Source organism: Lipophrys pholis, assembly GCF_963383615.2.
Source record: "Lipophrys pholis genome assembly, chromosome: 2".
NCBI lineage: Eukaryota > Metazoa > Chordata > Actinopteri > Blenniiformes > Blenniidae > Lipophrys > Lipophrys pholis.
The window spans coordinates 35,998,333-36,014,599 of record NC_137636.1 but is presented as its reverse complement, the minus strand read 5'-3'; the positions used below and the strand labels follow the sequence as shown (position 1 = coordinate 36,014,599).

The window sequence follows — 16,267 nt, the reverse complement described above, 5'->3', positions numbered from 1 at the left end:
AAAGAAAAGGAAAAGGAAAAAATGGACAAACAAATCAATCAGTCAATAATAAGAACAGTAAAATAAAATGCAGACCCATCTCTTATTCTGTTTCAGATGATTAGAGATCAGAATAGAATAGGAATCTACTCATTTTTATTGAATACGTTGACTGAAAATTTGATTTGGTTTACATTGATTCATAACATAAACACAACATACAGTATTTACCACCAGTGTAAACTCCTGCTTTAACTTGGTTATGATATGTGCACTGTTTCCTTGTGACGTTCTGTTTGGGTTCTTATGATTTCTTCTCAGTTTTATTCCTCTGACAAACGGGAAGACGGATAAATCTGCTGCCCCGTAGCCTTTATTGGTATTCTGCAGAGTAGATCTGCTCTTTTTTTTTTTTTCTTCTTCTCATAAATATGCATGAGATTTGTTGAGCTTCAGTGTTGAATGGTCTTCATCCCTTTGTGTGTGTGTGTATGTGCGTGCGTGCGTGCGTGCGTGCGTGCGTGCGTGCGTGCGTGCGTGCGTGCGTGCGTGCGTGCGTGCTTTCCACTGCCAGAATATATAGATGTAGGTGTTGAGGGCTAGATTTGGGTTATGCATCAGAGAGCTGCATTTGTTAGATACAGTACTGTATCTTGTGTGTGGATGTGTGTCCGATTTATTGGGCCAGAGGTTTTTAATGCTGGGGTCATTTGCCGCCGCGGGGAAGCTGAAATGTCATGACTGGTTGCCTACGGCTCCCGAGCTGCCGCTGTCTGCTGGCTGGCTGGCTCTTAATTTAGCGTGGCTGATTAGGGTGGAGTGCGCACGGCGCCGAGAGCAGCTACAAGTCGAAGGCCTGCAGTCACACCACCAGGCGAAGGTAGCAGGTGAAAGTGAGACAGAAATATCCTCCCGTTTCCCGTTTCCGCACAAATAATCTTCTACTTAGTGGGCCTGGGAAACCTCTCTGCTGCTTGTGAAGCCGTGAGGCCACTGTCATTCATATGTACACTCAATATTGTTTGTCAGTCGGGTAATGGAATGCCAGAGTGAATGCTCAACAATGCGGACAGTAATGACCTTTTCAATAAAATATTGGATCAACAAATCACTGTGGTCGGTGGTTCATCCCAGACTACCGTTAAGGAGATCGTGCACAACACTGCCATTTCATTTTCACCGTCTAATAACTCATTCTCACTGTGTAAATACGGTTTTCCAGCAGGATATAGCAGTGAAATTAATCTCTGAAAATCATCAATATTGTTTCTAAAGTTTGGACCAACTTCCTTTTCTTTTCTTATTTTTCTTTTTTACAATGATTCTCTCGTTTTGTTCAGTCGGGTCACAGTTTCACGCTCAACCAGCTCTGGCTGACTTTGGTGACCTCCTGAACACTTTTCCTGGGACAGTGGTCTGAAATTCTATTGTTACACTCTTTATTTGACACGTTCCTATTTTATTTACACCATCTTTAGTCCTAAAAAATGAATCATTTTTGTGATTTCCTTTCAGAAATGTTTTGCGTTTACATGGCAGCATTTTGAAAAACGATGTCTGTTTACACAGAAACGTCAGAACCAGTGAAAACAATGTTAGTTAGCATGCCAGGCCTCAAGCTGGCACTGTTGGTTGTTTTTATCATGAAACCACACACACAGCTGTGCAACGAAGAATACAGTATTCTTGAAACTTCAACCAATGGCGAGTTCAGGGACATTTGTATGTATATGCATATGTATGTGGGTCGATAGAATATATATGGTTGCATCTATCTATATGTCTGACTTAATATGTCTGAAATGAATTAGTAAATAAAAAAAACTTTTTTCTTTTTTAAATTGACTTCATGAAATCAATTAAATAATGTTTTTCCAGCTTTTTTTCAATAGTGTGTGGAAATACTTCTTCTTTGAAGTGAGGCACTTTGAAAAGTATGTAATTAGTTATCGGTAGTGTCATTGTTGATACTGTTGAGCTCCTGTGTGAAAACCAAATTACTTTTTACTTCAAATACAAAAACTTTAAACATACATTAAAGAGATAGCTGATTCGTGTCTTTTCCTGCTTGGTTGCTGATATTTTAAGTCTCACTGTTTTTGCCTCTCTTCTGTACAGTGAAATAAGTGTGTATATATATATATATATATATATATATATACATATATATATATGAAGTTTCTCTCTTTCTCTCCCAAACAAAAAATAAAAACCATAATTCATAACTCGCTTTGACCCGAGCTTGTACATATAATGTGTTTTGGGGCGAGATACATCTTCACCATTACAGAAGTCTTGTTGACAAAAACAGAGCATCTCAGACCTCCAACCTCTTCTTCTCTTCCACTCCAGTTACTTTGAGCTGGAGAGCAGCGGGGTGAGAGAGGAGATCCGCTACCACTACCGCTTCAAAGGCAAGCCACGCTCCGAGTCCTTCCCCTACCGCCTCGCCGACGGCCAGTGGCACAAGATCGCCCTCACCATCAGCGCCTCCCACCTACTGCTGCACGTGGACTGTAACAGGTAACGCACACTTGGAAAGCTGCTTGATGTCTCCGTCACAAGTGGCTGTGCGGATGTTATTTTTAGTGTGCTCCTTTGAAGGGACTCATCTAATGAGCTGCCCATGTTTATCAAGGTAAATATTTGTTCGGTTCCGTCACGGCTGTGGATGGCGGGCTGTTGACAGTGCGGGGAAATGAAACATCCGAGGACAAATTAATACACGCTCTGCGCGTCGACAAATAGGCTGCATCTTCATAAAACGTCCTGTTGCTTCTATATGGGATGTGTTCACTTTGTTTCCTAATGAAGTGTACGCTGGCAGTGATATAACCACTCCATTGATTGCCCTGCGAAGACCGCTTTTCTTAAGGAGCACTCACTCAAAGCTGATCTATAAACATGCACTTCAGCTGTGACAGTCTCTCGCCGTACTCGCATTTCCTTCCCACAGCCAGGAAGACATCACTTGTCCTTTTCTTAATTCGGAGGCTCGACAGACACGCCTGGGAACAAGCAGTGTAAATGCGAGCGGAGGTGATGCTCTGTCACCTCTCTTGGATGAAAAGCTGTATGATGCACGGGAGGATTGCGCCGTCGTATTGATTCTTTCCAGACGCCCCATTATACCCATCAGGCCAGTGGTTTGTCAATTAATTATCACTGCTGTCGGTCAGATGAGACTGTGGTGAAGATAAAAGAGGCCATCAGTGTGTTATTAGGGAGAAAAGATCAAAACCTAATTGGATGAGATTGAAATGAAAACCTTTTGCTTGGGCAGTTGTGCGGCGCAGAGGAGATGTAATTAATAGAAAAGAAAGACTTAATGCATCAGGTTAATGCTGCTTTTTGTCTTCTTTTAGTTAAGGGGTAAGAAATTGATATCAGTCGAATGCATTTCAGTTGAATCTGCCACAGTTGAGATTTTTCGGCTTAAACTTTCCATTGCAAAACGTTCATGTTTAATACAACCGCCATCAGATTCCTCTGTGGACAGTCAATGTTCCGGAAGGGACTTACATACACAGAAGACACGACTTTGCACACAGTACAATATATATTGGTTCATTTGTCCTTGTGCCAAGAATTGCTAACATACCCAGCATTGTAATGAACAAAAGTATCCTGGATCACAACTACATGTCAGCCTTTTGTGTTGTGATTATTTTGATTGCATAGCCTCTTTCATTTGAAATGAATGCCCAAGAGGCAATGCAGGTCCTCATCCAATATGGCAGCCACACTGATTGATCAACTCCAAATAAGCAACAATCAATCAGGCATCTACTTACGTATCATTTACTTGTTGAACTCTACTTCCTCTGATGCAGAATTGTGACGGATGAATTGTGACTTGATTGTTCAGACGGATGTATCCAATTTTGGGCAATATATGAAAGTGGCCTGGGTCAGATTTGAAAGAAATTGGAATTTTGTTCTGTGAGCAAATGGTTGAATGCGATGGATCATGTAGTGAGCCGAGACTGCTCAAGCTGCAAAATGTGTTTGATAAGCACAACAGGTGAATTGTCTCATAAATTCTTAATGCAGAATTGACACATCAGACATTTCCGTGAAGACGAAGGTGAGAGTGTGAAAACCAGCGTGCTTGGCGAGCTGTGGCGTCCCACACCTCTTCGCACTTGTGCTCAGCTTTGATTATGTTTGCCCATCTGCACTCTCCGTGATCCGCAGCTTCACCAGCTGAGACGACCCGCTGCCATATTGGCTTCCAAACTGTCGTTAAGGTGGCAATTTCAGCGCATCATACCTTTCATTTGAGCAGCAACACAGCAACTACGGCCTGATGTGAAGCTACAATGTGGCCACGTTTGGGGTTTTTTTTTATCCGCTGGCCGTCGGCTTAAGCTGATCTCTCACCATGATCTGAAAATCCACCTTGACACCCCGTAGTTGCACTGTCAGACCTGTTGGGATTTATGGTTGGTTATTAGCGTTAAATTACTGAAAGTAATAGATCACTGAAAGCAATAAATTACTGGAAGTAATTTCTGAAAAATTTTAATTATTAATGGAAGTAAACAGTCATTTACTCATTAACAACTTCTAAAGTAATTGAGTAATTACTTAAAAGTTAATAAATTGTATTAATGAAAATGTATTAATTTGCATAAATTTGTTATTTATGTATTAATAATAAATTGGGGCACCACCAGATAAACTGGAAATAGCTAATACCAAAATACCCGTCTCGTTTTTAAAAGGTTTATTTAAGTTAGTTAATATTTCTGTGTAAAAATATAACAATCTTAAATAAAAGGGAAGGTGTGAGATCTGAGCACAGACTGTTACAAACCAGTGAATTGTCAACAATAAATACACAATAATCACCAAGAATCGTTCAATTCAGCTAACAGGCATTTATTAACAAAAATGTATTAATTCATAAATAACTCATAAATCGTCTCATAAATCAACACACTTAAGTATCAAATGTCATCTAACACGGAGATCTAATCTACTAAACAGCAAACACTATGTACAAAGAGTGTGTGTGTGTGTGTGTGTGTATGGTCTGGAGTGACGAGGGTGATGGGCGTAATTACCTCGAACGTCCACCATGTGGAGGCAGACGTTGGCGGGTCAGTGTGGTGATCGTGACGACCACTAGGGGCGTTTGACTCTTTCTGGGGACATGGCGGTTGCTTAGCGGCCAGATAAACAAGACGTCCGTCGTACGCGCATGCACGAGGGTTGTCTTGGAGCAAAGCGGTCTCACCTACTGTAAACGAACGGGCGGTTCCGTTGGCCCGGTTCTGAGCGCTGGAGTTCTAAGTGGAAGTCGGGACATGTAGTTAGTACTCTGGTGATCGATGCAGATGTGGTGTTTGCAGCACCAGATAGCCATTTGGTTGTTAACTGTGGCTGTGTGTATGTGTGAGCTTAGCTTGATCAGATAACACGAGTGCAGGGGCTGCGCAGACTCAGGTTAGTGAAAGAGGGGGAGATGAGAGAGGGGGGAGAGAAGAGAAAGACAGAGAATTCTGGCGAGGTTCGATTCTGCAACCCGGTTCTCCACACAGAGATCCCAGTGGGCCTGGAGCTCACTGGAACCTCTGGTTTTGAGGTTGAAAACCCGAGTCCCGGACTTGGTTGGTGTGCGTAAAAGCACGTACACAAACATATGAGCCGCTGCGGCTTTTTCAGCGGCACATTGAAACACATTGCATGTTAGTTTCATGCTAATCTAACAATTTCTGTCCAGACAAAAGCTCTGTGAGGCTGAAGTAACTGGTTGTTACCGGGTCTGAATTCAGCGTCCTAAATTCAGAGGCCTGGCTTCAGTGGCAGGAGTGGACAGCGAGGCAGCTGAAAGGGGGAGAGGAGACGCTGGCCCGGGTCTCCAGAATCCCCAAAAAAGGGAAAAAGGAAAAGAGAAGAAGTAGTCCAAACTGTGTCCTGCTCGTCCAGCGGGCTGGCGTTGGTTCTGTGCCTTGGACCTACTTGGTGCTCTCTTTACCGTCCTGAGGCAGCAGAGAGTGTGTCCCTCTCGGTGGCTGGGATGAGAAGCAGAGGACAGTTGGTAGGAAAGGAGACCCCTATGGTGTCCGGGTCGGGTTCGACCATAACCATTTGGTTACCAACCAGGGAGTTGTGGCTGTTATTATGTTAAATTGAACGTTTTGGACAAGTGCACAGTGACTTTCTGGGGTTCACGGTCTCTGTTGAGAGATCGCAAACATGTGAGATTAACATTCGAAGAGAAACCCTGAGATCGGTTGTGAAACACTTATTCCTGTTAGCCGAAATCTAATAGTAAAGACTTAACTTGTGAGCCGTTTGCTGAGGGAGGTCTGAGTTTTGTTCGAAAAGTGATCATCTGTTTCGGTGGTTGTGGGAAAAACAAAGATCTGGAGATTCTTCATTAGTTTTAATGTATTTCTCTTATTTCTTTGTGGAGCTTTTCTGTATTTCTTTAATTTATTTTATTTCTTTGTAAAGCACTGTGAATTACCCTGTGTTTGATTGGTGCTCTACAAATAAATTTGCCTTGCCTTGCCTTGGTGATCATGCATAATGACTCATGATGATCTGCCACCGTTTCATGCTATTAATATTAACGTATGATAACAGGCCGCGGCTCACCAGTGGTGCGTGACGGTGCGTGACGGTGCGTGACGCCTCTGTCCTGAATCATATCCTTTAGGTCAGAATCTTGATCCGCAGTCAGGAAGTAAGATTCATGCTTTTCGTGACTTGTCATTTTGTGTAAACGCACCTTTATCATGCCACTTTATCTGTATTTTAAGGGTGAAGCAGTCGCTACATCTCCTAATGTGTCACAGCAACAACATAGTAGACATGATAGAAATAATCCACGGTTTACTTACCCAACTGACTAAATACCTGTTTGTCTGGTAACTAGGAAAATAATCATACTGCTTCTTGAAGAACTAACTAGTCTTGAGTAGAGTTGATCTGCAATGAGTATAATTAATCTGCCACACATTCAAAACATCAATACTGCAATATGTCCTTTTTGACTTTATAGATTAATGCTTTGTCCTGTTTCAAAAGAGAGTTTTCCTTTCAGTTCAGTTCAGAATAGTTGCGAATGAAGAATTCTAATGCAGTTTTGAAGTAAATCATCAGCTCTATCTCTGTAGAACACACAGAGGAAATCTACCCATGCAAAACTTGGTGCACAGACAGAAAGTCAATAGCAGTATTAATATCCCTGGAACCAGATACTCTCATTTCCATTCAGTGTTTGCAATGTTTCTTTATTGAATGCAGATTGTCAGACCCATTAGCCTTGAAGTTTTTAAGTGGTTTAATTTCAGCACTAAAACACACTTTATTGATTTCAAGGCTCATTAAATGGGTTTTAAGCATCCATAAATGTGAGAGGGGGCAGTTTACTGTCACATCTTCAGGTGGACTTTTACTGACTATAGCTTCTTTGGGTCTCGGTTTATTGATACCTGTTTCACAATCCAAAGTGTGAAAATGTTCTGAATGCTGTTGTTCCCTTGGGGTTCATAATTAATGACCAAGTGAATGAGACTTGTAGTTACATTAATCAAACTTGAAGATACTGCAAAAGTCATCCATCCGTCTTCTATACTGCTCTATCTAAGTCAGAGTCACCGGGGGCTACAGTTGACCTCAAGGGCACTCTGGGAAAATCACAGAAGGATAGACACATTCACACATATGGACAAATGTTTGGACTGAAGAAAGCCAGGCCTTCCCACTGAGGCTGCATCAGATCATGTAAACATGCAATATGTGATAATGTTGTTGATTATTCATATTACGATAAAATATGGAATAAAATCAAACTTAAGTAAATTTTGAGATTTGTTCTTCTAGATCAGTGATTTCCAACCACGGTGTCTCAACCTCCAAAAGATTCATGGGTTGGGGGGGGGGGGGGGGGGACATTAAAGAGAAAAAAAAAGACTGATTGTCAGTAAGATTAATCTGTCAAAGATGAATTAAAAGAGTGTCCCGAGAGAGTCATATAAAAATGTTTTGATTGAAGCAATGGACAAAAGTAAAGCTGAATGCATCGTTTGTGGTGAAAAATGGTGGAATGAACATTTGAATCCGCAAGCTAAAGTGGCACGAGTCCACCAGAAACACAGAGACGGTGTGTGAACCCGAAGAGTTTCTCCACAGAGAACACACACAATTTAACAGATAAACTATATTTCACATATAATGTGTTATGAGGGGGGAAAACGTTTGAAATCACTGTCCTCAGTAAGAGTTCTCTTTCTCGTGCTCCTAATTTACATCAAGTCTGACTGGGCCATGTTTGTTTTTAGTTGTTTTCCCGTCACATTCGCATTGTTTTGAGTCATTTTTCCTTGATTTTTATCTGACTTCTGTCCCGTTTCAACCATGAATGAAATTGTTAGAGACATAAACCACATTTAAGTTGTCACTTCTCTTTAAGTGTTATTTGCACTTTTCTTTTATTTTGTAATTTTTGTGCCTGAATGCACAGTGCATGAAAACATAAACAATTACACTTCTGTCAGTCAGTTTCAATATTGTACATGTTAATATATATGAAGCCCTGGTTCCCCACAGAAAACGGGCCCTCAAGCCCAAACTTGATCCGGAGATTACCTCCCTGTGAGGTGAGAGAACAAACCCCTACATCACAATAAGAGCCTGCAAATCTTCTTTCCTTCTCGTTTACAGGTGATAAAAAGCAGGTGTGGCGTTTGAATACCAAATAAAAAGTGTTTTTGTTATAGTTGGACCCGCTTTGCCACCTCAACACATTCTTAACTGTATGCAAACACGTTGAGCTCCTACAATCTCATTTTATTGATCAGATTTAAAGGCTGGGCTTATACTGCTATTTAAAGAGTGCAGCTTTCAGAAAGTAAATGCTGTTAAATTAAAGTCTGTGCATTTTTTAGCAAGTTAGCAAAATTAAAAGTATGAATATGGGCAAGGTGTTTCAAATATGTCTGTTAATTTCAACATTTTTAAGCTCATACATTGAGAGGAAATGGTTTTATAGGATAAAAATGTGTGAGATTCAGTGAATATGTCTTTCCAAAGGAAACCTGGGAAACAAGTTACATGGGAACATACGGACTGGAATAGTAAGACCCCTTCCCCTTCCTGGGTGGCTGCCAGAGGGCATTCTGGGAAATTAATACAACACTTCCCAGCGGCACATTTCATTCTCCTGCTTCTGCTTCCGTGAATAGATTTGAAATAATAACTTGAGACAATTTCTTTGACCCACACTGCTCATCACCATAATCATAATTAAAAGAATCAAACATTCCCTCTATTCATGTATTTTAAACAGTGAACAGGAAGAGAACCGTGCTTCAGTCTTTACTGACTGCTATCTGTATCCTTCTGTGTTTTCCTTTTTTTCTTCTTCTACGGTATGAATTGGAGCTGCAGGACATTCATTAATTCATTAAACATGCAACTTCATTTTGTCGTACTGCAATAATGGATATACCAATATTGCAGTCGACTGTCGATGTTAATGAATTTGATGTAGTGGGACTTTTTTCTTCCAAATAACAGTGCTTTTTCTCTTGCCCCAAATTTACACCAGCTGCAATAGAGCTTGTTTTTTTTTTTTATTCTTCATTTGTTCCATCACATCTGCATTTTCCACCACCAGCATTCCTGAAGTGACTTTCTTTGTTTTGATGTTTTTGTGCTGATTTTTGTGCTTCTGACCTTCGCTGTCTCAATGTGTGACGTAGTCAGAATGACTAATTGATTGAATTTTCTTTGTATTTTGAAATTTCACATGTTTTTTGGTGAATTTATTGTAATATTTAGAATTTTACACGCATTTTTATTAGATATTCCTAAATGAATAATTAGAAAATAGTTCTATATGTAGTACTTCATAGTAATAAGTAATTCATAGATTTCCTTTTCCTTGTCTGAGCTTAGCATGGACCGACTTTCAAAGTAATGTTGGTTTGTTGCTGAGCTGCAGAACAGTAGGAATGAAAACATAATTCATCACAGTTCAGTCGGTCTTCTGCAATGTGCACATGTCGATATTGCGGACTATCATTCTAAGCTGATTAACGTTCCCCCAGAAATGCAGGTTATTATTGTTCATGAAATTCATCTGCAACACAAATCATCACAATCAGTCACACAAATCAAGCCCAAGTTAACCGAGACATTGCCTCCGCGTAGAGGGAGAATAACAAACACACTGATTTCCACAACTTTTGTGTTCAAGAAAAAAATCTTACAAACACGTGATTATGATTAATTTGCAATATATTGTGGAGCGTTAGTTTATCTATATGATTCCCAGGCGTTTCCCAGGCGTTTCCATTCTTTGTGTTAAGAGTCATAATTCCTTTTTTAATCTCTAAAGTCTGTGGAAGTCTAGTCACTAATTCTTAAGAACATAATTTGACACTGCCAAAGTCACAGAGGATTTGAGATTTCTCACATCATTAGAGTCTATTTCACTGATTCGATCCGTTCGGCCGTCCTTTCGCTCGATTTGAGAGTGTTTCTCACTAGAAGCAAATCCAGGAGCTTTTCTGCAGGGCAGCTGCTTCGATTTGTAATTGTCATTCTGTTCGACGACGGCGGCTGCACCGGTCTTTGTCCAAATGAAACACTCTTACCTTGGGTGAGGATTTGGATTTAATCTGAAGGTGGATCAAAATGTGGAGACTTCATGGAAATTTTCCCACTCCGCTTCCTCCGACGCGTCCTTGTGTGAGATCGAGCCAAAGAGAGCATGACTGAGATAAGGACACCTGTCTAACACGCCCACAGTGCACAGTGACGCCTTTGGCAAGGAGGATTCTGACAGTCACATCACAACTGTACATATAGATTAGATGGAGCAATTTATAATGCAGGAATGGAACAGTCTTCGGCCCCGTTTACACGACAATTAATTGGAGTGTATCCGCAAAACTTTCTTCACTTTTGGGGGGTCCGTTTACACGACACCAGTGTCTGGATGCACTGTATCCGCATAGCGGCTCCCAAGGTGGAAAGATTCTTTCACGGCTGCTAATCCCTCCTGCAGAGACTGATGGAGGCGACAGAGCCTGTTACTGCGCATGGACATCTCTCCCCCTCCCTCCTGCTCATCCAGTTGTAAACAAACATGGCGGCCGCGTAGTGGTACGACCCGGAGTGGTACGACCCGTAGTGGTACGACCCGCGGTCCATATTCTAGTTTTATCGTCCAGATCAGTAGTTTAATAGTTGAGACTCTCCCTGATATCATCCGATGTGTCATCAGTCCATACGGATGTCAGGTTCTCTCCATTTTCTTCACGTTTATAGTGTTTTGTTCTCTGCACACGTCTGTGTAGTTTCATAACAAAATCAAGCAACAGCGCCCTCCAGTGGCCCGGTATACTAACTACATCGTTTTCTCAGTGTCCGCTGCTGCAGTGTAAACGCACTCCTTTTTTTTAACGGATTAGGTGTTGTCACGTGAAACGACGTCGTGTAAACAGGGCCTTCAGTCTGTCATAAGGCAGTAATGTATTGGAAAAACAGGTAATGATAGATATTGAAAATTTGAGTTTAAAATCAAACAGATTAATCTAATATTCAGAGTTTTGCTCGACTTACTATTTTAGAACCACGTTTTCTAAAAAAAAATAATGTGATGGAGACAAAATTGAATAATCAATTTGCCATAATTTAACTGTAATGAGAACAAAAGTTGAAATTAAAAAATATTAAAAAAGTAAAATTATCTTCCAAGAAAACTGTAAAACTATAGATCAGTTGATAAGAACACTGCTATAAAAATATAACCAATTTAAAGGTTTTGAAGATGACGAAACACTCGTGTATTGACCATTTTTATCCTCATAAGAATGTAGATGTTGGCTATGTTTAAAGGTTCTTTCGCTACCTATTGATTAATATAATTCATGAATTACATATTGTTAAAACATTACTTCATCATGGAAATAATACCTTTGATTCTACTTTATTTTATATATTATTCAGAGGCAGGGGCTGCTCTGTTGCTTTCCGTCCGCATCTCTGGATTGGATTTCTTCCCACAGTCTAAAAACATGCATTTAAAGTTAATTGATATCTCTCATTAACCTGTATTTTGTGAATGTGATGTCTTTTTTTTTTACGTATTTGGGGTTGAAGCACTTTGTTAGCTGCAATCTGCTGCTGCATCACGTGACCTGGATTTAGTTAAAGCAGAATAGATAATGTATGGATGACTCAATCAATCGGTGAAAAAAATCGAAATACAAGTAATTAAATAAAACATAGATCTATTGAAACAAAACAGGTACTTTTGTAAAGATTAGAATATATTCTTTAGCTCAGCCCAAAGGAAATTCAGTTTTCAGCTGTAGACATAAATCAGAAAGTTAAGGCTCAATTTAATTTCATTCAGATTTTATACTTACATGTATTTAAATGCATTAATTTTGGACATATAAACAGTGAAGACCAAACTAGAAGCATGTCCACAGAAGATTAAAAAAAAAAACTCCAACTAATTAAACCAAATTAAAAACTTTATTCGTCCAAGTTTACCTCAGAATGCTTACTAATATTAACAATTATATATATAACACAATTCCTAATTGTATTATGATTGGATTAGATAAAACCAACAAAAACAATCATAATTAAAATGACAAAAAAAGAAATAATTATAACAAATTTAATAGTGTCTACATTTTACCATGAGTTTTGATGAGCAGTATTATATTACTTTATGGATAAGCTATTTGTACATTAAGCATTTAGAAAATACAAGCAGAATATATACACATATACTCATTGACAAACACTTATATACAATCAATTCCACACATTTACAAGTTCGTTACTTAATGAGGCTCTTCCAGATTCCCACTTGTTTTTGTTTTTAAACTGACTTATATTTATTACGTTTCATACTTTACTTGTTCCACAGTTTTATTCCACAAATTGAAATAGAAAAGTTCCTGTTTTTGTTAATATTGCAATGATGCCTTGCGGTAAAAATCAGTCTGTACAGTGTTTCTGCAGACTGGAGTTGTAACTTGAGGTGGTATTAAAGGATTTGTATTTTGTTCTTGGTCGTATTGCACACCATGTAGATTGTTGATTCCCCTCTTCACTGTCGAACGCGTGGAGATAAAGTCTCTGATAGTCATCTTGCTGGTGTTTCTATTGAGTTATGCAAGCGAAGCATCCACACTGACCTTTCAACAACCATATAAATCAGCGGTGGGTTCCGTTCATACGGGCGTGCGCACGATTTCCCACTTGGTGTTCTGGCTTGTTCAAGGGTGGCTTTGGGAAATCTGCTGCAAACCCTAAATGAAAATAGCCCATAAAGCCGTGTTAGTTTGAGTTCAGCCTGATGGATTTTTTATTTTAAGTTTTTTCAGCAGTTGGAGTTGTTACAGAAAGAACTGGTCAACAAATGATACGACATCCTAATTACCAAAAGACACCGGACTCCGGAGACACGTCAAAGAATGTTTAAGTGTGGAACTAACTTTTTCTATTTCTCGCTCTGATCGCCTCCTTGTCGTTGTTTGGCGGAGACCTGAAAGTGAATATTACACTAATGAATCAAGTCGCTCAGGGGACGACTCAGCGCTGCTTGACCTGCTTAGATGCGAATAAACGCCTGTGACGCCTGTGACGCCTGTGACGCCTGTGACGACTGCTGACTCATTGTTTGGAGTCATTCCCATCTTATATGACACAAATGATTATGTTCATTGATTACTGTGGTCTATGGAGAAAAGAATCAGTTTGCCACAGCTCAGTTAAGGCTTTAATTAACATTTGTCCAACTTACAATTTCCATTCTTGTATGTAGCAAAACTGAGATCCCAGTTATTGTCCCACCTGTGCTCTTTAAAGACATTAAAGCATTCACTCATGTCTTGTAACTTAGATTTATTAAATGGTTCTTCGATAGAAAAGTAATTTTTTTGTTAAAATAACTTAAAATTGAACTTTTCTTACATCTGCAAAAGATAGAATCATGTAATGTTAATGGAAATGAATGGGGGAAACTTTGAATGAAGTTTATTTTCACATCATAGCGACGGGTGTCACTGGTCTTTATGAGAAAGTTAAAATAAATGTAAAGAAAATTTCCTGGAAGTGCATTTTGGAAAATATCCACTACAGAGTATCAAACCACATCTTGTTATGCTGAATGATGCAATTCATTCTATTTTTGTATTTTGTTTTCATTTATTCTTTTTGACAAGTACACCAATGACCAGTGTTGAGTTTCTCTACACCCAATACTTTGCAAACAATTAGGTGAAAGATGTTGAGTTGTCATTTAAATTTAAGGTTTGTTGGAGGAGTGCACGGGTGTGTAGTGGTTTGTATTTCCACTTCTCAATGAGAACTGAGGGCACGTTTACACGGTATTTGGAAGAACAGTGATAGTTCTCTGTGTTTGGGCCACACATTTACCATAAACACAGCTACGACTCGCCACAAACCACAGTGGGGATCTGGATCAACTCCGTGTCTCCGGTTGCATCTAAAGAGGGGCAGGCGGATATTTACATTACAATTAGTGATATGTTTTTTTCCAGGATTCTGATTGGCTACCATGGCTTCATGCTTCTCGCTACACTGCCCCCTACAGGTTTGGCTGCTCATAGTCGCTCTGAACCAGGTGGATATGCGGGTCTGTGTCAATGGATTTTTTTTTTTTTATACGTAGAGGGGAAAATATCAGTTTTCGTAAAAAGCTGGGAACATGTAAATGTGGCTTGAGCCAGTTGAATATCACTCCGACTCTGATAAACTGGACTGTTTAAAAAAAAAAATATATATATATAAAATTTACCAACTCTGCAACAACTCTGGCTTAAAGCCAACAATTAGATTGTGAACTTGTTAAATAAACAGAAGCTTTACAGAAAGAATCCAAGTTTATATGAATCAGTTACCAACATGTTACTGCTAAAAGTGCTGGTGCTGCAGTAATGATTTAAGATGTTAAGGCCAGTACACACTGGGTGATTTTCGGCAATCCTCCACTAAGGTTAACAATTGTGAGAGAATCGTGTCGATGTCGTTGATCTTGGCTTTAAATCGGTTGTCCTGCATCGCACTGTGAGACCAGTTCAAGGACGGCCGTCCTCATGGCCTTGCGACCAAAAACAACCTGTCATAAAATTTTGGCTGTCAGACATTTGGGGGGATGGTGACGCTCCTGCGGCCTGCATCAACTGACTAACCAATAGAAATGCAGTATGAAATGACGTACTGATCAGCGCAACACTGACGCTTAAACTCAAATAGATGCTTTGCGGCTACAACGGCAAAACATTTCAAAACAATTTTCTCGGATGTAAACAAAGAAGACGGCCTGGAAGGGATGTGGCAGCAGAAGCCTCTTTTTCTCTCGGAACACAGAATTGTGACAAGGTTCTTGCTTCACTGGTACATCACAGGCTGCGATTCAGCTTGTTTTCATCGTGCAATCTACACACAGCAAACTTCATGTGGTGCCCAAAGTTATTAGATTCCATTCGTACAGTGTAGCTTAGGTTAGGCCCCACTTACACGACATTTCATGTGAAAGCGTTTTGAAAACGATGTCCGTTTGCATTGAAAGTTTCGCATTTTCACTTGAAAAGTTGTCCAGTATACGGGATCTAACTCTCAACACCTTCACAGCAACAGAAACAACTTCAGGTAGAACTGCCTCTAAACTTTATTTTTCTTCTTTGAGTAAACCCAGAGCTACCTCCAAGCCTGTGGAAATGTTAAAGCCCACGTATTTCAGCCTTGGGTGCATTTCTCACGGGGAGCTCGATTTATCTTCAGGTTTCAGTTGACCATGCAACAATCATTTTTATTTTATTTTGCATCCTTGCTAATGGCGGTAGGTAAAGCTGGAAGCTTTCTAGGTCTCTGTCGCCAACAGAATAATAAGTTCCCTCAGGGAATGTATTTATACAAGCCGCTGTTGTTTAACCGCTGACTTCAAACCATGCCATGTGTCTTTAAGTGAGGCAGTTTGTGCTCCGACAGCGCAGGGTAATGTAAAATTGGATGGTGCAGCACAGTTAATGTGATGTATTCCTCCTTTACTGTTCTGTATTTCTTGACTCCACATTTCCCCCACCGGTCGGCGTCGCTATTTACTATTAGTCATTGGCTTAAACTCGGGTGTCAGATTTTACTAGAAAATGCACTTAGCGCAAAAGCAAAGCACCAATGTGAGGATTTGCTGTTGTAAACTGGACACAAGTTCTTACACAACAATACCCTCGACTTTTCTTTTCTCGCTTGTGCACAAAAAAGTTGTTCAAAAGTCAAA

At 39.9% G+C, this 16,267-nt stretch overlaps 1 protein-coding gene across 1 annotated transcript in view; it reads left to right on the top strand.

Moving 5' to 3' along the window:
- LOC308125541 (protein kinase C-binding protein NELL1-like) overlaps window positions 1–16,267 on the top strand; it is a 430,629-nt gene that overhangs the window by 89,529 nt on the left and 324,833 nt on the right. The window contains exon 4 of the mRNA XM_080489392.1: window positions 2,332–2,502. Coding sequence (XP_080345518.1) covers window positions 2,332–2,502 — 171 coding nt within the window. The remainder of the gene's footprint in view (window positions 1–2,331; window positions 2,503–16,267) is intronic.